This window comes from Protomyctophum parallelum (genome assembly GCF_964188405.1).
Source record: "Protomyctophum parallelum genome assembly, chromosome: 14".
In the NCBI taxonomy this organism is placed as follows: Eukaryota; Metazoa; Chordata; class Actinopteri; order Myctophiformes; family Myctophidae; genus Protomyctophum; species Protomyctophum parallelum.
Genome location: NC_139709.1, coordinates 30,987,102 through 31,014,836, shown reverse-complemented (window position 1 = coordinate 31,014,836; position 27,735 = coordinate 30,987,102). Strand labels below are relative to the sequence as shown.

Here is a 27,735-nt window from a genome sequence, read left to right as displayed (position 1 = left end):
CTATATGGACGTTTTTAGCCCAAGGAGTGTTTTTTGTGCAAAACTATTGCTTAAGTTGGAATGGATTCAGAATCATCCTAGTTTTACATGTCACATGCTACAGCATAATGAAATGTTGACATTTTTGCCTTATATAGGTTTACAGTATATGCTCACACAAACTTTATAGAAATAAAGTGTTTTATTTAGCCAATTATATAAAATTGAACGATTGTGAATAATGGTAACTAACCAAACTGAAACATACTCATGAGGGGCGGACTCAGTGATTGGCCAACTCACATAGCCCACCTACGTCCTGGTTTATTGCAGCTTCATGTCAGTCACATGGTGCACTGTGGCCTTATAAATACAGCCAGCCACGCCGTTCAGCTTCACATCAACGGACGGGGAGAATCTTCAAGGATAGTTCTTGCTTCATCCCGCTATATTAATCTGCATTCTCGAGTTGCTTGAAAAAACACAAGACCGCCGCAAATTAAACTGTATATGCTTTCTATAGTCTCATTTTGAAAACCAGTGAAAACGCCAGGCAAAATGGCATCCTCCCAAGTGCGCCACAACTACCATCAGGACTGTGAGGCCTCCATCAACCGTATGGTCAACCTGAAGCTGCATGCCTCCTACACCTACACCTCAATGGTAAGGAACTAATAATAATGTATTTAATATGCACTAATTAAAACGTGAATTATGATGAGCATGTAATGATCGTGCAATTATGCAGTTGAAAATGGGCGTGACCTTCAAAATTGTAAATGCAACATTGCCCTCAATTCAATTCAATTCAATTCAATTCAATTCAATTCAATTCAATTCAATTCAATTCAATTACATTTTATTAAAGTGTCAAATCACAAGTTGTCTCAATGCCCTCAGTGCCCACATACACTAACTACCTCAAAAAGCACCCACAGCCACAATACCAGGGGGAGCGAGAACAACAATCTGGTACCACCCACTTTCAAAACATATTATGGGTAAATTCTCCTTCTACAGCACTGCCACCCAAGTGTGGAATGCCCTGACCCCCTCCCTCAAAAAATGCTAATCTTTTGCATCGTTTAAAACAGGCCTGAAAAACCACCTTTCAGCAGGCCCGGAGGATAAATGACGCCCCTTCCTTTCCCTTTCCCCCTCATTGTATTTTTATATCTTTACTGTTTTGTTACTTTTTACCTATGATGATTTTGTTGTTGTTGTTCATGTCATGTCTATGAATTGATTGCATAGGGCCTAAATAGTCCACTTGCCAGAATGTGAACCCTAAACCCTAAACCTTTTTGCTAGAAATGTCGAGTAAGGTTTCCCAGCATTTAGAAACGGCCAGATGCTAGCTTGCATATGATGGGCAATTTTCATAATTGCCATAGTATGTGACCATACCATTAACAACCTATATAAGTTAAAACATTCTAAATTTAATTTGCTTTGTGTAGCATGTGACGTGTCAAACTAGGGGGTTTTGATGACTCTGAATCCATTCCAAGCCTTAGTTAGAACCAAATACACTCCTTGGGCTAAAACGGTTATGCTGGGGACCCATACCATACTCGACATTTCTAGCATAAAACTTTATAAGGTACTCCAAATGTCCAGGTTCACAATGGGGCTCTAAAATGGAAACAAGACGGCAAGGACTTTTTTTGGTGCTGGAGTGTTTGACTGTACTCTGTTGCTGTTTATACACATGTCTAATAAACTATTCAATCAATGTGTAAGTTTTCATGTGGACAGGACAGCCACGCCTATAGGTGCACATTCCGCATTTAGGCCAAACTGAAATGAAGGCTGATGTTTTATATCTTTTCATTCCATTTTACAACAAATGTATTTTGAAATGTCTTGGTTGTTGACAAGGAAAATGCATCACTGTAGCCTAGCCCAAAAAAAACAGCCATACACAGTGACTACACACCCTGTTTGTCATGCATTCATACATGTTATTGTTTAGCGCCTGACTAAGAATAAAACTACTGGATTTAGTCAGACACACAGTGTTTAACCACTGTTTGTGTCACTCTTTGTTTTTGCCAAATGATGACTGGTACCGTTCATTGTTTTTGTGCTCTTCCCCACCTTCCTCCATCCCGATCTTCCGGCCTCCTGTTTCTTGCTCTTTTTCTTAGGCCATGCATTTCGACCATGACACTGTGGCCCTGGCAGGATTTTCCAGTTTCTTCAAGGGCAACAGCCATGATAAGAGGGAGCAAGCTGAGAAGCTGTGGGACTACCAGAACAAGCGAGGAGGACGCATCCACTTACAAGACATCCAAGTCTGTGAACTTAAAGCACCCGTAGTGTGAAATGTCCCCCCCCCCCCCCCCCCGCCATTGAAGATGAAAACAAAAATTGCTAAATATTAAAATGAAGTATTCTGGGGTGCAGAGAGCCACACAGCCCAAATCATAAAGGATAACCTAGCATTTGACTATATTGATTTCTTTGTAACCATGGACTCACACTTTGGGATCATGACACATCTTGAGAACATTCATTTATAAAATATCCATGCAAAGCTGACCATATATACACTTGGGGTTGTATAGGGTTGTGTTGCAAGTGTGACCTTTTCTTAATGCAACTTTTATTTTATTTTATTACACTATACTTAACAGTGTGATGGAAGATTAATCGACAAACATATCGGTGTTGGCCGATTCTAGTTGATTTTTGATTCATCGGCATCAGTCCGATTGATTCATCAGTCCGATTGATTCATCGGTCCGATTGATTCATCAGTCCGATTGATTAATTGTTCAGTCCGATTGATTCATCAGTCCGATTGATTCATCGGTCCGATTGATTCATCGGTCCGATTGATTCATCAGTCCGATTGATTCATCAGTCTGATTGATTCATCAGTCCGATTAATTCATCGGTCCGATTGCATTTACAGATAAACAAAGCCAAAGTAACAGCTTTGATCTACAAGATCACAATATTAAATTTAAGGTATACCCTATTGTCCTGGATATATAAGACTATGCTTTTTTTCCAATGGAAATATCCTAAAAAACAGGGTTGTATTATAATCGGGGATTATAGACTATTTGACATTCAATGTTATTTTTTCACAAATGAGTCTTGAAAAATGGAGGTCGTCTTATAATCAGAGTTGTCTTATATTCGGGACAATACAGGTATTAAAAGTTAAATCTGACTTGCCTAAGCCTCATGCAGTGCAGATACCCTGTTATATATTTATCAGAATGGCCTAAATTATTATATAATTTTATACAGAATGAGATCATATCGACATTGGTATCGGTTATCGGCCATAACAGGAATGAATTATATTGGATATCGATATCAGCCAAAATGTCTCATCGGCACATCCCTATATCCCCTTTTATATAGAAACCACAGCAGGGGGACTCATGGGGCAGTGGACTGGATGTCATGCTGAAGGCCTTGATCCTGGAAAAGATGGTCAACCAGACTCTGCTGGATCTGCACAAACTGGCTACTGAAAAAGAAGACCCACATGTACGTAAAAAGGGGCCCAAATCGAACTGTTAGATTTAGTTTTTTTTTTAAATGTTAACTTCTACAAAGCTAACATTTAAAATTTTAATTTATTATAGTCCCAAAACACAAACATGAGCAGAGACCTGATTCCCCCCCCCCCCTCCCCCGTAGCATGGGAAACTATTAGCTAACCGTTCCATGTCTGCTTGTCTCCGGCAGCTCTGCAACTTCCTGGAGACCCACTACCTGGACGAGCAGGTGAAGGCCATTAAGAAACTTGGCGACAACGTCGCCAAACTCACCTCTATGGACGCCACAAACAACAAGATGGCCGAGCACCTGTTCGACAAGCACACACTGGGAGGAAGGAGCTAAACCCAGAGGGCCATGCTCTGGAGATAAAATAAGTAAATAACTAACACGCGCGGTTCAACTTGTCCCAAACAAGATCTTACCCAACCTCTGTCCCCCAACTTTGCATATACTGATTTTCACTGTTTTTAATTCATGAGCTCTCTCATAAAAGAAGAATGAAAATGAATGATCTGACATCTGAGTGGTTGTTTAGTCTTCAGTGTGTATAAAAAGGTATTAATTAAAGGGCAACATTTATTATTATTATTATTTGATTTTAAATTCATGGTGGAGCCCCTTTAAACAAGTAAACTATTGTCAACCCAATATGGACTTTAAGGAAAAGATTTTTTTTTTTTTTCCATATACAAGAATGTTGATTTTCAGGTTACATTACTACTCATTGTTGTTATAATCATGATCGCCCATGTCTGTGTACTTGAACGTAAGACACAGTGTAGGCTACTTGATATGTATTGTGTACTGCCTGATCTGTAGCATACTTTATAGTTAGGCTACGAGAGACATCTCAGACAGCAAGGTCAGCCTTGCTGCAGTAGGCACGTTATTATGTCTCATTATCTTGTTGTCACGTCATTAGCACTATTCCTGTTTGTGTAATAAACTTTGTGAACCTTTAGCGTGATACTGTCTCGTGTCGCGTTATTGTTCTCCCGGGCACGCCGCCGCAGTCGCCGTACCGAAGGAATACTTCAACCGGATTATCACACACCACCCAGCCTGCACACACACCTGTCTGTCAAAACAGACGAGGGTCCAATACTTAGAGTTTACAACAATTGTTATCCTGGATTAATGGAATGATTTTACATGTGTGTGATATCAAATGTCAACTCAGAATGATTATTTGAAACAGGCATTTTATTCTTGTTCATTTAACAGCATATCCCCTATGAATCCTGAAGTAAAGGGAATATATTCCTGTATGAGTTATTGTGTGTGATTTCAGATTAGTCATTCGCCTAAAGCCTTTACCACAAATTTTGCAACTAAAGGGCTTTTCCCCTGTATGATTCCTCATGTATGATTTCAGATTACTCATTTTAGCAAAGCCTATACCACATCTGAACAACTAAATGGCTTTCCCCTGTATGAGTCCTCGTGTCTGTTTTTAGAACACCACTGTGACTAAAGCCTTTACCACAAACTGTACAAGTAAAGGACTTCCCCCCTGTATGAGTCCTCATGTGTCTTTTCTGATTTTTCTTTAGACTAAAGTCTTTACCACAAACTTTGCAAGCAAAGGGCTTTTTCTCTGTATGAGTGTTCATGTGTTTTTTTGTTATATATTTACGTTTCAATATTTAATTTATTGTTTTAATGTGTAAATTAACCGTTTTTGTTTACTTTAGAGGATACTTTTATTCTGAAGAGCTCGGCCACAGGAAGTCCTATCCTAGCTCCCTTATCCTAGCTCACTCGACACTGGTCAAAGCACTAAAGCAGTGGAAACAACATGGTGGTGTGTTGACTGTTGACACTTTAAATACAAAGAAAACTAAAACGTTTCGTTTCGAAACAGTGTCGTGCGTCGCAGTAGCAGGATGGCGTTTGTTAGCAGCTCAACCACTGAAACATAGCAGGTAAGATGAACTAATAATTCACGTTGTGTTTAATCTATTTATCATTTAAAGATGAACGAATCATAATGTCTCGTTTCATCTATTTGTCTTTATTAACTCATCATTTAAGTTGGAACATGAATCTAATTACTCTTAAGCCCAAACCACACCTAGCCCAAACATTTAGACTCTCGTAGAGGTCTAACCTCGACGAGAGTCTAAATGTTTGGGCTAAACCACACCAAAGGGTCAGTGTTGTCTCGCAGGTGTCAGTGGGAGCAATTACTAATTATAGCCGGGCCGAGAATTAAGGGAGAGACCAGGCATTGTCCGTTTAACTAGAATGTATTGAAGGATAAACATCAAACATGCATGACAAATTATGACTCTACATTCTGAGAGATCTCTGACAAGAACTAGAAGCCTCTTAGCCCTAGAACGGTGTTACAGTTTGACTAGTTTCTGGTTCATCTGGTTTCCTGGGCTGGATTTGCGCGTGCATGAGCCGTCTTTCACAGCTGTCTCATGAAGGGGGCGGAGCTATCTTCTATCTTCTCGGAGCGGAGCTATCTTCTATCTTCTCATTAAATATCCATCCGATTGTTTGTGGAATCTCACTTGTATGAAACAGTGACAACATGCACTTATAAAACACAGTTAGAATGATGAAAATAAAAAATAAATGAAAATATCTGTGGGAAGTGGGATTCGAACAGTCTGAGTCTGAGTGAACCAAAATAACCTTGGAAGCTGTGCGCAAGCCACTACACTATGATGCGCTGACAACTGTTGTAGGAAACGATCTATTTGATCCTATGTGTGTCTGTCCACGCGTGAACTTGGTAACAGTATAGTCACAGCATGCCATTTCATCTTGTGACTCTGGTTTTTTAACAAATATAAGCACTCCGTTGAACTGATCAATGAATAGCTGTAGAAACAAGTCAATGATGTTGCTATAGTCACATCATGAAACACAAAGGGCCGATTCATAGTCCTATTTTAGAGCCGAATAAAAGTCTGTTTAATAGGCTCTGTTAAGCCTACAATGTGACGTCATTTGAGGTTCGGGGGGCGGGCCCCGTCCTAAAGTCGGCTCCTCTGCTACTGAAAATTTCTGACGAGGCGAAATCATTTTCGGCAATACAGCGCTGAAACAGCGGTAAAATAGGAGTATGAATCGGCCCTTTGTGTTTCATGATGTGACTATAGCAACATCATTGACTTGTTTCTACAGCTATTCATTGATCAGTTCAACGGAGTGCTTATATTTGTTAAAAAACCAGAGTCACAAGATGAAATGGCATGCTGTGACTATACTGTTACCAAGTTCACGCGTGGACAGACACACATAGGATCAAATAGATCGTTTCCTACAACAGTTGTCAGCGCATCATAGTGTAGTGGCTTGCGCACAGCTTCCAAGGTTATTTTGGTTCACTCAGACTCAGACTGTTCGAATCCCACTTCCCACAGATATTTTCATTTATTTTTTATTTTCATCATTCTAACTGTGTTTTATAAGTGCATGTTGTCACTGTTTCATACAAGTGAGATTCCACAAACAATCGGATGGATATTTAATGAGAAGATAGAAGATAGCTCCGCTCCGAGAAGATAGAAGATAGCTCCGCCCCCTTCATGAGACAGCTGTGAAAGACGGCTCATGCACGCGCAAATCCAGCCCAGGAAACCAGATGAACCAGAAACTAGTCAAACTGTAACACCGGCTCTTGTTGTTACATACAGTATGTACATATATATGTGAAATACTGTACATACTGTATGTAACAACAAGAGCCGTTCTAGGGCTAGAAGCCTCTCAGACCTGAAGACAAGTACCAGACTACCAGTCCGGAGTAGCCTTTACCCAGGCTAAGTCCGGAGGAAACTTGACAATTTATATATGGGCACCACACCATGTTGTTCATCCCATTTCTTCCAGTTAAAAACCTGATCTAGCTCACAATGTGTCTCGTCGCAATGCATCATTATCCAATACCTTGTAGATATGCTATTTTCAGGTCACCTTTACATAATAGGTTTAAACTGGTTATAGGCCTACTGATTTTGGTGGTTTTTTATTTCTAACTTTAGTTATAGATCGCAAGTATAATGTATTAAAGGACCTATAACATAAAATTCAACTTTTTCAATTTATTTTGTGTTTTTGGGGCTCCCATATGTGTTTTCTCTCTCCACAAATAACCGATTTTGAACAATCAGGCTTTCATATCATATAGGTGCTTTTAATGGAATTGCTCTCAGGAACAGCTCAACTGATTTTGTCCTCATCGTGATGTCATCAATGTCACCCTACTTTGTATAATTCCTCCCCTTCTTCAGTCTTCAGTTCCAAATTTGTTTCCACTTTGTTTACAATGCCCACCATTGTTGATTTTCCAAGCTGGGGCCCGTTCCACGAAACTTGGATTAGAGATTAAGCCGGGCTTTAACACATATCCTGGCTTAATATATCCTGGCTCAGTGATTAACCGGTTTCATGAAAGCTGGTTGATCTTGCCAGATTAACTTAACCAGTTAACCTGGATATGTTGAGGCTTGATTCGGTTTCATGAAAGTGATGCTACATTAGTTACCATGGAAACGAATGCTTTGGATTTAGCCTGCTCCGGACCAGGCTAACAGCCAGGTTTAACCTAATCCTGATGTCTTTACTGTTCATTAAGCAGTCAAACTGATCACAAACCAATGATGTTTTCCAGATTTATTCAATTATTATGGGTTTATGTTGCCTTATTTGTATCGGTCTGCATTAAAGGACTAATTTAAGCACTATATAAAATCAAATAACCAAAATATATAGGCTGCACAACATCACAGCTTGTGAGCTTGTAGATCAGCTGCTTTTGGTGAATGTTCCCCATGAATAGGTTTGCTGTCGTGCAAGTGCACAGTTAAGAAGAATTATTATATTATATTATTATTCTTTTTTTTGTAAAAGTGAAAACCACAAAATATTACCATTACTCATTTTTTTACAACATATTACCATTGTAACGTTTCACCCACTACTAGTCCTACATACTTACACCTAGAAACCCCATTCAAACCTATTTAGGTTCATCCTACAGTGGACAGGAAAAGGAAAAGGAATCTTTGAAATGTTTCATAGTTTTAGAAATATAGTGCTTTCAAATTTGAGACATTTATAGGCAGATAGTGGCACTTCAAAAAATCACTTTCACCTAGAAACTCCATTCACACTTAGTAAAATTCAGCTTACTGTGGAGACACATGCTGGAACTTTTTACTTTGAAATGTTTTGTAGTTTCTGAGTTATTTAACTTAAACGCCCAATGCATTCTCAATGGCAATAGCACAAACTTTGGCATGCTACATGAACCCACCAGTCTGGCCCCTGTCTGGAGAACCCCCTTCCCCAAAGGTAGCTCCCTCAGAGGAGGGAGTTATGGCCAAATATCACAATGCGACAATATCATTATGCTTACAATATTAATAATTCTGTTTTAAGTTAATATTAGTGGTAAAATGTAAACTATATTTTTGGGGTAGTTAATCATTCAGTCTATCCACTATTGAGAGTATGTTTTCTCTTTAATTACAGCTGCAGTATTTATTTTAGAAGCTTAAGTCCTTGTATCAGTAAGTCTTGAATAGATTAGTAAAGATACTGAGATATACAGAAGGGGGCTATAATGCAACTATTAAGGATGCAAACTGCCTTAATACCCCATGAAGGATCAGTAAATCTGTGATCCACATAATGGGTCTAGAGACAAAAAGCCAGACTGTCTATTAAGCCAGGCTTGCTGATCCCGGCTCGCCAAATCCGCCAATTCTGGCTTTAGTGGAACGGAATAAACCAGGCTGTAAAGATCAGGATTTAAAAAGCCTGGCTTTGGCCTAAATCCTGCATTAGTTAATCCAAGTTTCGTGAAACAGGCCCCTGGCATGGAATGGAAACAAGCCTGGTTTTATCTAGCATCAATATCATAATGACTCAAATATTAAATAATCTGCATATCAGCACACCCCCACCACCTCAGGACATTGTGGTACTGCAGCTAAAACTGCTTTCAAAGTCCAGAGAGAAATGACAAGGACTGGTTATATCAGATTGGTGATTGAGGCTCAAACCATTAGAAATAGCTTTGATGGACATAGACAATATGATAGTAAATATTAAAAGCAGTATTAAAATGCATGTTATTTGCGCTTTAAGTCATATAAGTCTTATTAGACAGTGATCCTTTTAAAGTCCTCATTCCATTCCTTCATTTCAGATCAGTTTGTGTAGTCCAAACCACCAGGTGAAGATGAACTCTCCAGACTCAGCCAGGGCTCTCTCTATTAAACAGGAACCTGAAGATCAGCCACACCTCGGTACGTTTCATGTGCTCTCCCTTTCTTTCATATTATTTTCTGTTCAGTTGTATAGATGTTACAATAATAACACAGAAGTATAGATGATTCGTGTACTAATAGTACACAAATCATACTTATATGATTTATAACTCAGTGCTTTCATGAAGCCTCGAATAAATGATGGCATGGAGTTTATTTCAGTTAAATTTTATGGCAAGAGAAGCAAAATGCTGTTCGTTTACAATTGACAGCGTGTGCTGTGCTGCTTTGGTTTATCGTTTTTTATTTGATGGACAGGTAATGTCTGTGTCAGGCGCTGTCTAGTCTTGTGCGTCACTGCTTTCATAAAGCCTCAAATGAGCCTCAAATAAAGCCTCAAATTAGGCTTTATCGTCGCCAACTTCTTACTTACATTTGAGATTGAAAGCCTCATATATCAATGTTTGTGTTACGCAATGTTTGTGTTTACACTGACATAAAATTGTCCATTCATTGTCAATGGGAATTTAATGTTTGTGCAGAACAAAACATTAGGACACACACTAAAAGCTGGACATAGGAGGGGCTAGCGCCCCTCAAAAATACAATGTATAAATAAAAATCACACCCATGTGAAGTGAGGAGCGCTCTTATCATCATGCATGATGCATCATCTCATTCTGGCCAATCACAATTTGCGTCCTCACTTTTGTCTTCAATGTTTGTGTTTAAACACTTGTCTATACTGTTTGTGGTTTACACAATGTTTGTGTTTACACAAACACTCACAGTTGGGCTAGCACCCCTCAAAAATATATAAAGAATATACTGTGAGTGAGTTTCCTTTAGCTAAAGCCTTTATAGCAGGCTATATTGTTCCATTTTGTGAAGAGATTAAGTTAATTTTAGGAATCTTGTATTAACTGTTATGTAATTGTTCTGCTCCTAGACATCCTGCACATGGTTGTGTGTAAAGAGGAGGATTTTATTAAACAGGAGAGGAGCTCCAGTCTGCTCCAGGAGGAACCAGAGCCTCCACACATTAAAGAGGAACAGGAGGGGATACTTCAAAGACCAGATCACCCTGATGGGTCAATGTTGACAATACTAGCAGTGAAAAGTGAAGAAGAAAATGACAGTGGTGAAGAAGAAGACTCTCTCTCTCACTGCTCTGAAGTTGAAGTTAAACTTGAATCTGACACTGAAGTCACTGAAGACAGTGATGATTGGGAGAAGACCAGTGAAGACGGTGATGACGAACGGCGTGACAAGAGTTTCAGTGAGTCAGGTCCCCTGAGCACACACCAGCGTATCGACACGTATCGCCTTTGTTTTTAAGTTTAAAAATTAAGCTTTTATGAACCAATGAAAATTGCAGTTTTATGAAAATCATTCTTCTGCCCCTAATGCATGCAGAGTCCCACGTTTATGAAACTTTACAGTATCGTAGGGGGTCATGCCAAATACAGCTGAAACCAGTCTTACTCCAATTGGCCAAAGGGGGGCGCTATAGCAATTGTTTGAAAATTAAAACTTTGAACAGTCATAACTCATGCCTCGTTTGGCCAAAATCCATGGACCTTGTTTACAAATGTGCCTTGACTTATGCAGACATTTTGACCAGTAATCTCCGCCCTCAGACTTTCTGCCATTTTGAGCAGATTGAAGAACGCTTATACCTGATTTTCTGCTGGGATTTTTGAGCAATTTGCGTGAAGCATTATACACAATCTATGGACCATTATCTGAAATCCAAATTGAAGAGAAGTTTGTATGTGAAAGTTTGTACAAAAAATATAGCTGCAGCGATAACAGGCTCTTTGAACAGGCATAAGTCATGTCTTGTCTTTCTGTCTGTCTCTGTATGTTTGGGGAACGAACAGCTGCAATACCGCTGGGTGACCTAAAGTGGCACTGTTGAGCAGCCTAAAAGGGCTTATTGCTTGGTCCCGTCTTATCGCTGCTTGCAGCTATATTTTATTATTATTCTGCCCCTAACTTACTACTTACTTCATACTGTGTCACATTTTTATGAAACTTTGCAGTTTGGTAGATGGTCATCATGTCAAATAGAGCTAAAACCAACATATCTTACCCCCTCCCCTATTGTTGACAAGACTCAGGAATAGACCCTTTTCAAGCCATGCTTGATAATGCATGGGTTAGTAAACATGGCAACCTGTTTATCATGTGATCAGTGACGTCCAACCAGGGATCAGTAAAATAAAATAGCAAATTGTGCCTGATCTGCTGGGACCAGAGTACGTGGTGTGTATATGTATGACTAGCTCTCAATGATGACGTAAGAAATATGGTCATTTATGTAATCTGGTCCCAGCAAACCAAGCACAAATCTGCTGTTTTATTTGCATACGCATCAAATGGCGGGTTGGCTGGCACGTTTTTTGGCGCAAAGTAACCACAGTATACCGCTAATCAACTTACAACTACATACTCTATATAGTATATGTAGCCTATATGTATACGTATGTCTGACGTCATCATTTAGAGCTAGTCATACATATACTATATACATAATCAGTAAAATAAAATAGCAAATCGTGCCTGATCTGCTGGGACCAGAGTACGTGGTGTGTATAATATGTATGACTAGCTCTCAATGATGACGTAAGAAATATGGTCATTTATGTAATCTGGTCCCAGCAAACCAGGCACAAATCCGCTGTTTTATTTGCATACGCATCAAGTGGCGGGTTGGCTGGCACGGTTTTTGGCGCAAAGTAACCACAGTATACCGCTAATCAACTTACAACTACATACTCTATATAGTATATGTATATGTATACGTATATTTTAATTCAGTTTATATACCTTTTTTTTCATCACATATCAATGATTTATTTTTCTTTAAAAAACTAAAAAGGGATCCAGAATATATCTACATCGATAAGTGTATTTCTTATATAGATAGAAACTTGAACCATACTTAATAATACTAGGTGTTTATATGCATAAAGTAGGTAGGTAGCAAATAGTTACATCTAATAATTATATATTTCAAACGTTCCTTCACAGAGATACTGAGATTTGACAGTTTACAGCGGTCGAAAGTACTTGCGCGCTCTGCTTGCGCACTAGTTGGCCATTTATGGCCTACTAGTGTGCAACAAGCAAGTATGCACTCGACAGAGTGCAGTTCTAGTTTATTATGTTTTGTTTTGGTAAAAAGTTGGTAAAAAACATCCCAATAAGGATAAGTATCTTATTTAAAGTATTTTCAGATTTCAGTGCATGGCAAGTAATTTGAAAGCGTGCAGTCAGCAATTTAATAATCTGTACAAAACTGAAACATGACGACTTGTAGCACATTCTATTAGATGTTAAATGATTCATTACGTCAATTACGGCACTGGCCATAAGCCGGTTAACATGGGGGAAAAAATAATATATATATATATATATATATATATATATATAGATATGTGTATATATATATATATATATATATATAGATATGTGTGTGGTGGCGGTCTGGGAACTTTGGCTCCTCCTGGTGGCGGTGAATGTTAAAAGAATACTTGCTTGGCCTACTGGCAGCATGCACTAGAAATGTGACGAAATGTGATTCACTTACTTTGGAGGTGACGTACAATACTGTATACAGACAAATACAGTTGTACATGGCTTCAACTACAGCCTAACTTACTCCTTAGCTCACATATGAATTGATTGATTAAATACTTAAAAATGCACGTACATAGGTACAATAATTAAACCATTTAGTCTAAACTAGATTTAGACTACATTTTATGATAAATCAAGATAAAGTATTTGTTCTATCACCATCATTCATTGTAATATAAGTAAATGTGTATTTTTCTATAATCTTGCTAAAACTTTGAAGCCTGGTTTTGAGTTTCCAGAACCACCTGTAATAATGTGCTTATTTAGTAGCTGTTTGGTCAGTCTTGGTAGGTAAAAGCTTTGTACATGGAAGATAGAAAATTGTATTTAAATTTTAGAAGTCCAGTGTTGACTAACATCTTATTTCTCTGCTCCTAGCCAGTGATGTTGAAGACATCTCTTCACACTGCTCTGAAGTTGAAGTTAAAATTGAATCTGACACTGAAGTCACTGAAGACAGTGATGATGGTGGAGAGACCACTGAAGACAGTGATGATGATGGTGGAGAGACAAGTGGAGGTGTGCACACTGAAGAAAAACCTTTCCAGTGTAAACAGTGTAACAAGAGTTTCACTCGTACACTTCATCTCGTGATACACCAGCGTGTCCACACTGGAGAAAAACCTTTCCAGTGTAAACTGTGTAAAAAGAGTTTCATTGATTCAGCTAAGCTGAAGACACACCAGCGTATCCACACTGGAGAAAAACCTTTCCAATGTCAACTTTGTGACAAGAGTTTCAGATACTCATATGCTCTGAGAAGACACCAGAATGATCACACTGGAGAAAGACCTTTCCACTGTAATTGTGACAAGAGTTTCAATACGGCAGGTGAACTGAAGAGACACCAGCTTCTCCACACTGGAGAAAAACCTTTCCGCTGTAATTATTGTGACAAGAGTTTCAGTCAATCAAGTCACCTGAAGGCACACCAGCGTCTCCACTCTGGGGAAAGACCTTTCCAGTGTGAACACTGTGGCAAAAGTTTCTTGCAGTCAAGTAATCTTAATACACACATGCGTGTCCACACTGGAGAAAAACCTTATCACTGTAAACACTGTGACAAGAGTTACAGCCATTCAGGTGACTTGAAGAGACACCAGCGTGTCCACCATGCTGAAGAGCAGGGGCCCGTTTCACGAAACTTGGATTAACTAATCCAGGATTTAGGCCAAAACCAGGCTTTTTCAATCCTGGTCTTTACAGCCTTGTTTATTCCGTTCCACTAAAGCCAAGCGAGGCTCAGAATTGGCGGATTTGGCGAGCCGGGATCAGCAAGCCTGGCTGAATAGATAGCCTGACTTTTTGTCTCTAGACCCATTCTGTAGAACACAGATTTACTGATCCTTCTTCATGCGGTATTATGGCAGTTTGCATCCTTAATAGTTGCATTACTGCCCCCTTTTGTATGGGAGGCATACTATCATCCGACAGAGCATTGCTCCGAAGGAGTAATGCTCCGAGGTGCGCTGCGGGTCGGGAGAGGGTTGCGGTTAGGTTTAGGTGTCTGCCCCGGGGGAGGTTAGGGTTAGGGTGAGGGAGGAGGTAGGTTGTCGTTCGGACCAATGCTCCGTCGGATGAAAGTACTGCACTCCTTTTGTATATATCAGTATCTTTACTGATCTATTCAAGACTTACTGATACAAATACTGCTGCTGTAATTAAAGAGAGAACATACTCTCAATAGTGGATAGACTGAATGATTAACTACCCCAAAAATATAGTTTACATTTTACCACTACTATTAACTTCAAACAGAATTCTTAATATTGTAAGCATAATGATATTGTCGCATTGTGATATTTGGCCATAACTCCCTCCACTGAGGGAGCTACCTTTGGGGAAGGGGGTTGTTGTCCAGACAGGGGCCAGACTGGTGAACTGTGGGTCATTGTGATAAAGACAGACTGCTTTCTCACTTTTCCTCTTGAGCCACACATGTTTAATTGTTTTTCATTTTCTGTTTATCATAACCTCATTTCATACTCAACCTTCCCTCCGTATGCAGTCATTATCCAACAGTTTGCTGTTTAACTATGCCGGCTAAGTTAGCAATCAGTTGATCTTGACTTCTACTGTTTTATCTGCATATATTCATTTAATTTCATTTGGACAGACAATTGGTTGGTCAAACATACTTTTATTCCTTTCAAAGTCCAACAGTTTGACAACATAGTAATGATAACTCAAACACCCACTACTCACACCATCCTCATTTCCTGGTCAAAGTTTCACAAAAGAGTCACTACTGAATCCACTGCTCCTTTTATAGGTGGAGGATTCAATTGGGTTGCACCATGTTGCAGGGGTGCATGGGCCTGGTAATACATACTATTTAGTATGATTACAACGAGACGGGTTGTTTAAGACCTGGTTTGTTGATTACTTTGATATCGACAAATATACTGTAAATGTTGGGAAATGTTTTCTGTGTTGCTTGTTCACTAGATTTGTAAGTGAATGCTTTGGGGAAACCTGTCTCTAGACAGATGGTATGGGCCAATAGTCAGAGGCCTGGGTTTGACTTCATGTAGTCAGTCCATGGTGAGACATGGGGAGGAAGGGGACACAATGCGGGAAGCTCTGCCCTAGGACAGTGTTGGGACTGGTCATGTCCACACTGGATGCTTGAATTTAAGCTTGTCATTTAATTTTGTTATTTTAATGAGGCATTTTTTTTGGAACATTATTTTTGGAAACCTTTGAAATAAACCTTTGGCAACGATGGAGATTTTTGGTATGTCCTTTTTCTGTGCACCTAGCCCTCATCAAACGGACTCATTTACACATGGTGGCAGTGGTGGGATGAGTGGCAGGCAAGGGTGACAGAAACCGACATGGCTACCAGATCCAAAGTACGTCAAGATGGCAGCAACCAGACCTCGTTTGCTGATGAGGTTGAAGAGGAACACATTCTGGAGGAGGAGGGAGGAGCCACCGGTGGTCGACTACCAGAGACGGTGGACAGTCTGAGCGGAACCTTCCAAGCCTACCTCCAGAATCAACAACTCAGAGATGAACGAAGGGAGGGTGAGCAGCAGGCACAGGAGCTCCAGCTACGAAACCTCCAGCACCAGTTCGGCCAGCTACAGCAAGAAATCCAGCTGGACCGACTGGAGCAAAGGTCGCTGAGAGCCCAATCAACTGATGTCACCGCAGCGCCTCATGGTGACCGCAGGGAATTGCAGCCTTCCAGGATGGCTGATTCTCCTGCTGTTTCGGCTGACCAGGGGGCGGGGTCTCCATCATCAGGCCACGCCTCTTCAGCATCACCTCCAATGGATCCACAGGATGAGAGACACAAATGGCAGAATAGCACGGTGGTACCTTTCTTTGCAGCCGTACAAGTTTACTGTGAAGTACCGTGCTGGAAAGGATAATGTGGTGGCTGACTTCCTGTCCCGCAAAGAGATGTGAGGGACAGGTCTTAAAGGGGGGGATGTGTGATAAAGACAGACTGCTTTCTCACTTTTCCTCTTGAGCCACACATGTTTAATTGTTTTTCATTTTCTGTTTATCATAACCTCATTTCATACTCAACCTTCCCTCCGTATGCAGTCATTATCCAACAGTTTGCTGTTTAACTATGCCGGCTAAGTTAGCAATCAGTTGATCTTGACTTCTACTGTTTTATCTGCATATATTCATTTAATTTCATTTGGACAGACAATTGGTTGGTCAAACATACTTTTATTCCTTTCAAAGTCCAACAGTTTGACAACATAGTAATGATAACTCAAACACCCACTACTCACACCATCCTCATTTCCTGGTCAAAGTTTCACAAAAGAGTCACTACTGAATCCACTGCTCCTTTTATAGGTGGAGGATTCAATTGGGTTGCACCATGTTGCAGGGGTGCATGGGCCTGGTAATACATACTATTTAGTATGATTACAACGAGACGGGTTGTTTAAGACCTGGTTTGTTGATTACTTTGATATCGACAAATATACTGTAAATGTTGGGAAATGTTTTCTGTGTTGCTTGTTCACTAGATTTGTAAGTGAATGCTTTGGGGAAACCTGTCTCTAGACAGATGGTATGGGCCAATAGTCAGAGGCCTGGGTTTGACTTCATGTAGTCAGTCCATGGTGAGACATGGGGAGGAAGGGGACACAATGCGGGAAGCTCTGCCCTAGGACAGTGTTGGGACTGGTCATGTCCACACTGGATGCTTGAATTTAAGCTTGTCATTTAATTTTGTTATTTTAATGAGGCATTTTTTTGGAACATTATTTTTGGAAACCTTTGAAATAAACCTTTGGCAACGATGGAGATTTTTGGTATGTCCTTTTTCTGTGCACCTAGCCCTCATCAAACGGACTCATTTACAGTCATGGGTTCAATAGTGGGTGAAACGTTACAATGGTAATATGTTGTAAAACAATGAGTAATATTTAGTGGTTTTCACTTTTACAAAAAAATATAATATAATATAATAATTCTTCTTAACCGTGCACTTGCACGACATCAAACCTATTCTGGGGAACATTCACCAAAAGCAGCTGATCTACAAGCTCACAAGCTGTCATGATGTTGTGCAGCCTATATATTTTGGTTATTTGATTTTATATAGTGCTTACATTAGTCCTTTAATGCAGACCGATACAAATAAGGCAACATAAACCCATAATAATTGAATAAATCTGGAAAACATCATTGGTTTGTGATCAGTTTGACTGCTTAAGTTAAATAACTCAGAAACTACAAAACATTTCAAAGTAAAAGGTTCCAGCATCTGTCTCCACAGTAAACTGAATTTTACAAAGTGTGAATGGAGTTTCTAGGTGAAAGTGATTTTTTGACATGCCACTATCTGCCTATAAATGTCTGAAATTTGAAAGCACTATATTTCTAAAACTATGAAACATTTCAAAGATTCCTTTTCAGGCAAACATGTCCACTGTAAAATGAACCTAAATAGGTTTGAATGGGGTTTCTAGGTGTAAGTATGTAGGACTAGTAGCATGCCAAAGTTTGTGCTATTGCCATTGAGAATGCATTGGGCGTTTAATGAACAGTAAAGACATCAGGATTAGGTTAAACCTGGCTGTTAGCCTGGTCCGGAGCAGGCTAAATCCAAAGCATTAGTTTCCATGGTAACTAATGTAGCATCACTTTCATGAAACCGAATCAAGCCTCAACATATCCAGGTTAACTGGTTAAATTAATCTGGCAAGATTAACCAGTTTTCATGAAACAGGTTAATCGCTGATCCAGGATATATTAAGCCAGGATATGTGTTAAATCCCGGCTTAATCTCTAATCCAAGTTTCGTGAAACAGGCCCCCTGGATGTTTAAAAAAATAAATAATAATAATAATAAACGTTTTCCAGCCCTGGAAAAGGTTTAGAATTAATTAAATGCTTTGAAGTGGAATGATACTGGTATTGATCATTTTTATCCCTCAATTTTCTAACGCATTTTTCACCCCTGTGTCCTGAGCAACCGACTTGAATGCATGCTTCAGTGTCCAAGTCACTCCTTTGCACCTGAAAGGGGGGAGTTTCCCTGGTTGGATGTAGCGTGTGGAAGGAACACGTTATTCCAACCATTTCCTTTCCCCTCCATCAGGCGCCCCGGCTGGCCAGGGGGAGGAAGTTTAGAGACCAGGATTAGCCTACTGCAGGGGTCCTCAACTAGAAATGATGAAGGTCCACAAATATTTTTTTGAATAAGACCGAGGTCCGGTCCCATGCGCGGCGTCCATCGGAGAGCGGGGCTCTATGCCCGTTTAGTATGGTCAAGCCAAGCTTATACAAATCAGATCCCCTTCCAACCAACCAATAATGGGGTGCAGAGTGCAGGCCCGGAGTGGAACTCCAAATCCAAATCACACTGCGCGCGCATAGCGCGCGCCAGAATTTTGGGGGCCCTTGGGGGACATTTTGGGGGCCTTTGCAGCAATTTCACATGAGAAATGTACCATCTGATGTTATTTATAATGTTATTTATTCAACTGGCGGTCCGCCAGTTGAATACCCCTGGCCTACTGCATGTTTTTTGTGAGGGTACAGGAGAACATGCAAACTCCACACAGAAAGGCCCTTTCGCCAACCCCGGGTATGGGCACTGATGACACGGAGGACAGGAAACTCTGCCACCGAGTGGCGCGCTATGAACTTGTAGGTCTGCTATTTTGGAAAAATCGTTAAAATGTGTTCCTTTCCCCTCCATCAGGCGCCCTGGCTGGCCAGGGGGAGGTAGTTTAGAGACCAGACTGCTGGCCAGGGGGAGGTAGTTTAGAGACCAGACTGCATGTTTTTTGTGAGGGTATCTACCCTAGGGGACACGGGGAGAAAATGCAAACTCACAATGAACAATGAATGTATTGCAATAAAAAGGAGTGCAAGCAGGAGTAGACATGAAAATGAGCGCAGAAGTGTTTTAGTGTTAAGGTTAAATACCTTTTTTAAATGTACAATTCTTGGTACAAATGGAGTCCACACGCGTCAAGCCTAGAATGGCTGGTCCGGTGCATCACAGGAACAAGCTACGACACAAGTTGTGACAATTAATAGTCGTTATCTATACTAGCACCTAATAAAAGACTTAAAATGTCCATGCTGCTCCAGTGTCCTCTCCTTGTACAATTCTTGGTATAGTAGTACTGTAGGTCTTGGTATTCATGTTAATCCATACTTGTGTGTCACACTATCCTCTTGTTGAAATAAACTTTATAGGGAAACCAACAATAAAGATTATTTTAAACTTCCATGCATTCTTTTAAAATGCTGATATTCAATCTTAAATCAATACAAAATTTGTAAAAATTATAAAAACTAAAAAATCACACCCGTGTGAAGTGAGGGGCGCTCTTGTCATCTTACAATATCAATTACAACATAGTTTAAGTAATGGGTGCTAATGTTTGTTTTAGTCCTCAACACAAATATTAAATGTATCTTTATTGTCTACGTTTTCTTAAACAAGCATCGTTGAAAAACAAACATTAAAGCTGTATGTTAGAGCCATTTTCTATTTATGATGATTTGCATTTATTCTGATTATTATTGCCTGCTTTATGATATGTATTTATTTTGTGGTTATTTAATTATTATAATTATGCTATGGATTTGACATGCTGAATGGAGGTTTCCCCTCCCCTTTTGAGAAAGGATTTGTAGGTGCTATAGGCACCTGATGACAGATAGGTGACTCCCTGCTGGGAGAGAATGTGACAGACGGGGAAGCTCACCGTTTGTTGACCGCGACGATGTGACGGAGAAATAAATATGATTCTGTTCTGACAAAACAATCCGATCTCCGTGAGTATTTGAATCTACAAGAGGAGAGGCGACGCGAGTTATACAGCAACAATAGACTGCAACACCACCCCGACAAACAGTGGCCTTGTTGAGTAAGAAAGGCCACGATACTGTATATAGGAGCTCGGGCTAGTGCCCCTCAAAAATACAATAAAATGGATGCCATAATGAGACTTGTATGACCATGTGTGCAACACACTGACAAGAGTTTCAGACGGTCAGGTGACCTGAAAACACACAGCACATCTACACTGGAGAAAGACTTTTCCACTGTAAACATTGTGACAATAGTATCAGCCACTCATTTGCTCTGAGAAAAAAACAAAACAAACTGGTCAGGCTGCTAGAAACAGGTATAAAAAGGCATTAAAATGGGCAGAACAGTGGTAATAACAGAGATAAAAGGTTAAAAAGCTCAGATGAATAGTTTTTCAATGGATTCAGTTTACTCTAGGGATACTCTTAGTTTGAAGAGATCGTACACCGGAAGTTGTATATCGGGATAATATCTGCCAAAAGAACACTGCCTTGATTTGTATAGGTTGTCCGCAGAGCCACGCAGACTCCGTTCACTTCAATGGGGCCAGTCCAATGGCGGCTCTCCTACAAAGGGCGCGTTCGGAAATACCACACCGGAGCACACTCGCCTATTAGTTTGCATTGCACAGTGGGCTCAGTGCGCTATTTCCGAACGCGCCCATAGACTTATATTGAGAATGGGGACAACAAATAAGTCCTGGACCGGAAGTAGGCAGAAATTCATTGGACTCAACCTTTATTTTTGATTGTTTTGTAGTAAATCGAACAACATAAACATTAGTATACATTACAGAGACTTTAGTTGTTACTGTACAATACTTTAAAACAGTTGGCATGTTGCACACATGCCTAAAATTGCTCTTATTTGCGCCGCCCTCGTTGAAAATAATGTATTTCAAACTCCAGCTTGTCGCCTTGTCCCTCTCCAGGCTGCATGAACAGTGCTCGAGCGCTCGGTTTCTGCCCCCTCAATGTCGTAACTCTTCTATTAGATGGCTCTGACCAGAACGCGCCACTATTCCCGGCCCCTGGGCATCACAAACATGATCATAAACCTCTGCACCAATCACTTTACAGACGTGATCTATTGACCAATCAGAAAGCACGTTGTTGATGTGTAGACTGTATCCCCGGAGGAATATGAATGAAGATACAACTTTGGCAGGCTGGCGTGGATAAAATGAATAGATTTATGAAGATGCAGTCGGTTTAATGTGTTTTATGACACCAGGAACTTGGCAACTAATTAAATTGTTTTAAGCATGCCTGTTACGTTTACCTTTGGTGCCATCCAAACATACCAACCTGTTCATATCTGATACACAATGCTTTGTTTACAGTTGCCAAGTTGGCTATTTTATTAGCTAGTAAGTTGTCTCTTCAATTTTGACCGTCCGTCACTGACCGTCATTGTCTTGGGAATGTATTCCGTTTGTTATCATTTCTGCCTGCACCCACACGTTTACTAACGTTAGCTTTGTTAAGTTGCTCACCGTAGCAAAGTAACCTACAGTATGCGACGCTGTTAGGAGTTGTCTTCTACTAATGTTTGAAAACGAGGAGAATCTTAACGAAAATGTGGCCACTTTAAGGAACCGTCTTCGATTCACCGAGCTCAGTCTGCAAAGTGTGGGAGAACAACTGAGGTGAGAGTGACCGCTATTAGCCCTCCAAGCAGAACCCAAATGCTACTGAAGTTTCTGACATTTGTTCGACCCAGTGCATTGGGTCCTGTTCCACGTCGTCCATGCCACCTGATTAAAACATTTACTGGCTCATGTTTACATGTTAAAACGCCTCCCCGCGGCATGTGACGCCATTATTTTCCTTGAGTTATTCTGAATTCGGTAACTTTAAGTAGCTATACATCCCGGTGCGAATATCTCCTGTGGCGCGGAAGCCGTTAAGTATTTTTAATATATGTTTGCCCGATTTGGAAGCTTGGATTCTTCTTGTTTATTGACACCTCATTGTACCGCCTATCTGGCTAGCTAGTGGCGCTATAGCTATGACACAGCAGATCAGAGGCAGGGACGTAGCCTCACAAGCCAACCGCACACCGGGAGGCGGTACAATAAACGGTAAACAAACAAGAAGAAATAAAGCGACCAAATCGGTCAAACAAAGATTAAAAATACTTAACGGCTTCCGCGCCACAGGAGATATTCGCACCGGGATGTATAGCTACTTAAAGTTACCGAATTCAGAATAACTCAAGGAAAATAATGGCGTCACATGCCGCGGGTCCTATTTTAGAGAGAATCTCCACATCCGCATTTAGGAATTTCCATACGAAAATACACTAGCGAGCAGGGACCCAACGTAAAACTAAACAAAATATCAAAAAAGTTTTACGTAGGGTCCCGAAAGGGGCTAGACCGCTATGAGCTATAGATAGCCCCCTTGAAGAGAAAGCCTAAAATCAAATAGTTGGTAACACTGGCACTGCATTTATTTACAATAACATTGTGGTTATAGCTCATTGGGTACAGTGTACATTAGATTGAGTTATAAAATGTAACAACAAATTATACTCTACTGTACTTGCCCAAGTAAATACATATTATGTCTAAATTCACATTTGGTATTTGGGATTAAGTAAAGCATTATACAATGGTGTACATATCTACTTGAATCTCTTTGAGCTTCCAAATGGACAAATGTGTTAATATTGTAATTGAAATGAAGAACCCAGCAGATAGTGGTACACTTCACTATAGTAACTAAAATACGGTACTGCAGTTATGTACTATATGCACTTGTTACACTTGAACGAGGCAGCTTCAAATGGACAAATGTCAAGAAGGGTATAATTTGCAAGTACATTTAAAGTATCCTTTAATTATCTCTATGCTCTGTATTCATAATGCTGTACACAATAAATAATTGTACACTTATTCCCAGAAGCCAGAACATGGCTTCTATGTTTCAGATGCACTTACCCGGTAGTTTGCTGTGATTGTACAGCTTTAGTGGTTTGGGCGAGAGTATGCCTATTTGACAAGAGTTGTGAATACTACTTACTCTACACAATGTCCCATTATGTAAGCTTGGAGTATCAATGGGATACCGGAGAACTCGCCAGTTTACCAAGTCACCGCGGTGAAAATTCGTTATGCTAACATGCTGTCTTCAGCAGTGTAGTGTCAAACTATGTCAAACTCACAGATGTTATAGTTCATTAATCATTTCCAAAGTGATCAAATTATTTTGTGCAATTAAATGGTCAGCTAGATAATGATAAACAGGTTATCCTGAAATGATAAGTACCATTTCAGGATATGTTTACTAATTAATTACATTGTTTCGGTACTTTGGTGTTTAAACTTTTAGCATTCCTACTATCTCTAGTGTTAAATCTAAACAACTATCCTCTCTCTCTCAATTCAATGTCATTTAAATGAAGGTGAAGTAAAACTAAAATGCACGAAATCGCGGCAAGTTGGTAAACTGGCGAGTTCTCCGGATACCTATCAATGTGCACTGTGCACTCAATAAATTACATACACTTGTCTCACATTTAAACAATGGTGTTGTACAGTAAACTGTTGTTTGTAAACTTGTTATGGTGTCATGTCGGTCACTTCCATCTATCTCCATATCTAATTTATCTTGACCTCTTATGCAGTCAATCAAGAGGGCATGAGCAGCCTCCCTGCCAGAGTACACCCATTGGGTTGCCCGGCCGTCTCACTTTAGAGGACCTGCAGAAACCTGATGGCCCTTTGTCCCATTCTGGCAGCTACAGTGTGGAGAAGTCCGAGAGGCTGCTGTCAGCTGCTGTCAGTCTCAGTCCCTCCAAGTCTATGGTGAGATCATAGACAGTAGTATACAAAGTATACAGTAGGTGGGTGGGTCATACTCGTAACAGGTCCGCTTCCCTGTTCATGGCCACCTACTTAGCTGGGGAACCTGATGACGATTATTGCTATGGATAATTATATTCAGTGGTGAACGTGGATTGAAGCTCTTGCCAATACTTAATATCACAACAATCCTATACTATTTACAAAAAGCTATTGTCTTTGTCAACTGGGACACTTTACTAGTAAATGTTCAGTGATGTAAATAGGTTATAAATGTAATGGGACCCACGGGTGGTCTTTTAGATGTGTCCCAGGTGACATTTTATGAGTACAGTACAGAGTACAGTATTGTCTCAGCCTCCCAGGACCCCCCGGAGGGTGACATGATTGCGTCCTTTCTCAATTTAGTGAGTCTTAAGGATGCAGGGGTATTTGCATCACAGAATGTTTGTCTCTTTTCGGGTCACATAATGACATCCCTGTTTACAGTCACACATCTTCATTTATTTCATCTTTACCTTTTTCTTTCCGTCTCTTTTCCTGCAGGTCCCCTCTAGCCGTCCATCCGTCCGCCATTCTGCATCACGCAAGGCCGGGTCTTTGGAGATGGATTCAGCCCCCGTCAGAAACAAAGCGGGTTGCCTGCGTCAGGAGAACGCCTGTCTGACCATGCAGAATAAACAGCTTATCGGTGACCCAGAGGCCATGCAGTACCGACTGGCCTCATCCAAGAGCCAGGTACATTGTGTCAGTGGTTCTTCCCAAAGTGGGGTCCGGTAACTCCCAGGGGTCCTTGAGGGAGGGAGTTCCAGGGGGTCTTCCAGCTAAATGATAGTTTGGAACCAAATGGACCCTTATGGGTCTGTAACTCTGAGAGTGTACAAATGGAGCCTAACGGGTCCATTTGGTTCCATTTGTACACTCTCAGAGTTAAATTAACATTGAATTCTCAGAGATAGACATGTCAGTCATAGAAATCTTCTCTTATGGGGGTCCCTGGCATTATCTCTTCAAATGGGGGTCTGTGGGCTAATTAGTGTCAAATTCCTTGACAGTTTGGGAACCACTGCATTATGACACACAGTCACACACACACACACACACACACACACACACACGTGACAAAAACGGTGTTTTTTTATCAAAAATAAAACAAAACTCTGTGTGTGTCCAGCTCCATGTCCTGGGCTCCAGCATAGGCGTCAGAAGCAATAATGTGGCCGTCATGAGTGAACAGATCCTTAACCTGGAGGCCGAGCTGGAGTCTCTGGCCAGACAACTTAGGTAACCTCGCAAACCACACTTGCTGTTGTTCATATTCTTAGCTGACAAGTACCGTTGTAAATCTTCTAAAACACGTGTCTCTTTCCCGGAAGCTACAGCGTTTCCGGTTAGTGGACTTAATATATCTTTATTCTAGATGAAAGACTGTGATTGTGGTGTGTGTGTTCTGTGGTTGTCCCAGGGCAGCAGAGCTGAGCGCAGAGCAGGGCCAGGAGGCAGCAGCCCAGAGCGACACTGTGGCGACCAGACTGACCGAGGAGCTGAGTGCTCTCAAAGACGAGCTGGACAAAAGGACAGCAGTGGGGAAACGGTTAGATGTGCATCCTCCAAATTGGTTGCTGTAATCATACTTACCAAGGTTCTGTTAATGGGGTATTTAGCTGAACTGAACATGCTCCGATTTCTGTCCGTCTGTTACTTTAAGGTCACATTCATACCAGAGAGCTTTGCTGCGATTAAAACGAATCCTGCTGCGCATTGTCAGAAAGTGCGCTTCGTTTGGCAGGTGTGAAGGCTCATTCGAATCCTAATGCGCAGCAAATAACCGCATTTTACTCCGCCCAAAAACGTGGGTTTCGCTTCGCTTCGAATCGCACTTGACTACGATTCGGTGCAGGTGTGAATGCAATCCGCAGTAAATAAAGGAAATGAAGCAAACATAATGTGGCGGGTGAGGAGCTGAACACAGTTGGAGACGGAGAAGGCATATTTTACGCAGTGCAAAGATGTCCCGTTACTGTGGATAGACGTGGTCGAATAAGGAGACTGAAGCCCTGATCGAAATGAGGACGTGTACATTAATCAATTGCTTAAGAAAACACATAAAAACACTGCAGTGTATTATAGCCTACATAATATTCTGTCTGTCTGTCTGTGCGTGCCGTAAACATGGAGTGCTGTCACTGTGTGGGACTGGGGAGTTATATCAGTGTGCTCATACAGCGCTGTGCTGCATGCCCAAAAGAACAGTGTGTGGCGGCTGCGTGCGTAGAGAGAGAGAGAGAGGGGGGGGTCCCAGACGGCACGACACATGCACGTTATGAGTGTAATTTTATCACCATAGATTTCACTGTGTAGGCTATAGTTTATGAATGGAACACATTGATAAAGGTCCCCCCTGCTGCGTTTCCAATTGCTGCGAATGACAGTGTGAAGGCAAACCGCAGCCAATTAAATATGCAAGAATCCCAATTTCCCAAAGTCTACCGAAGTATTAGGTGAGAATCTGACCTTAAACTACAAACTTACTTTAAAGATTAAAATGTTATTTTAACCAATCTGCATTGGTAGATATGTTCCTACAGTATATAATGTTAATCTCAATTGTTTTTTTTATTAGTATCAAATCACAACAAGTTGTCTCAACTTCAAGACACTTTACATGTAGAATCGACAGATCCTACACTGAGCAAGCAATTATGTGACGGTGGTCTAATTTCTTCCAATGAGAAACTTCTACCCTGGTGTAACACTGACTGGTTGACAATGTCTGTAAGGTTGGCTATTTTGCTCTTTCGTCATATTCAGAGATTATGTCGTTGGAACAAAATGTCCGCCATGTGAATTATAGCCAATAACGTCATAATGGCTGCACCAACTCATTTCTCACAGGGCTGAGCAGCAAAGGAACCAAGCCCTTGAAAATGCAGAGAAACTCAAAGAAGCCTACAAAGAATACAAGGCCACTGTATCTGTTAAGCTAAAGAAGGTACGCTCATTCACCTGTCGGCATGCTTCTCTTCAGTTTTTCTGAATGCGAGTGCATCAGCAGTGGTGGAGATAATGTTGCTCTGACAATTATATGTTGCAGGTGGCGGAGAGCGAGGGCAGGCTAAAAGAGAGTCTGATCGAGTGTGACAGAGAGAGAGAGCAGTTGGAGAGCAAGTGTGCTGCGTTGGAGAGGCAGCAGGCGGAACAGAGCCAAGTCATTAGGTATTCCATGTTCTGCTGAC

The 27,735-nt window shown here is 40.7% G+C and overlaps 3 protein-coding genes across 3 annotated transcripts in view; all 3 read left to right on the top strand.

Annotated features, from left to right (window-relative positions):
* Positions 1-537: 537 nt before the first annotated feature.
* On the top strand, positions 538-3,846 carry LOC310871246 (ferritin, middle subunit-like; the record flags this gene model as incomplete). Its single annotated transcript, XM_083782735.1, has 4 exons — positions 538-642; positions 2,130-2,276; positions 3,361-3,489; positions 3,691-3,846. 4 exons carry the CDS (start codon positions 538-540, stop codon positions 3,844-3,846), a joined length of 537 nt encoding a protein of 178 aa, XP_083638861.1.
* Positions 3,847-5,307: 1,461 nt separating this feature from the next.
* LOC310871245 (uncharacterized protein) lies at positions 5,308-14,536 on the top strand (the record flags this gene model as incomplete). Its single annotated transcript, XM_083782734.1, has 4 exons — positions 5,308-5,429; positions 9,704-9,776; positions 10,687-11,016; positions 13,761-14,536. The coding sequence occupies exons 2-4, from the start codon at positions 9,710-9,712 to the stop codon at positions 14,534-14,536; spliced, it is 1,173 nt and encodes a 390-aa protein (XP_083638860.1). The 5' UTR covers positions 5,308-5,429; positions 9,704-9,709.
* Positions 14,537-21,915: 7,379 nt separating this feature from the next.
* The window catches only part of ccdc18 (coiled-coil domain containing 18), a 29,497-nt gene continuing 23,677 nt past the window's right edge, over positions 21,916-27,735 (top strand). The window contains exons 1-7 of the mRNA XM_083782733.1: positions 21,916-22,339; positions 24,322-24,502; positions 25,046-25,237; positions 25,674-25,783; positions 25,965-26,093; positions 27,395-27,491; positions 27,594-27,715. Of these exons, the coding sequence (XP_083638859.1) occupies positions 22,239-22,339; positions 24,322-24,502; positions 25,046-25,237; positions 25,674-25,783; positions 25,965-26,093; positions 27,395-27,491; positions 27,594-27,715 (932 nt within the window). The 5' untranslated portion in view covers positions 21,916-22,238. The remainder of the gene's footprint in view (positions 22,340-24,321; positions 24,503-25,045; positions 25,238-25,673; positions 25,784-25,964; positions 26,094-27,394; positions 27,492-27,593; positions 27,716-27,735) is intronic.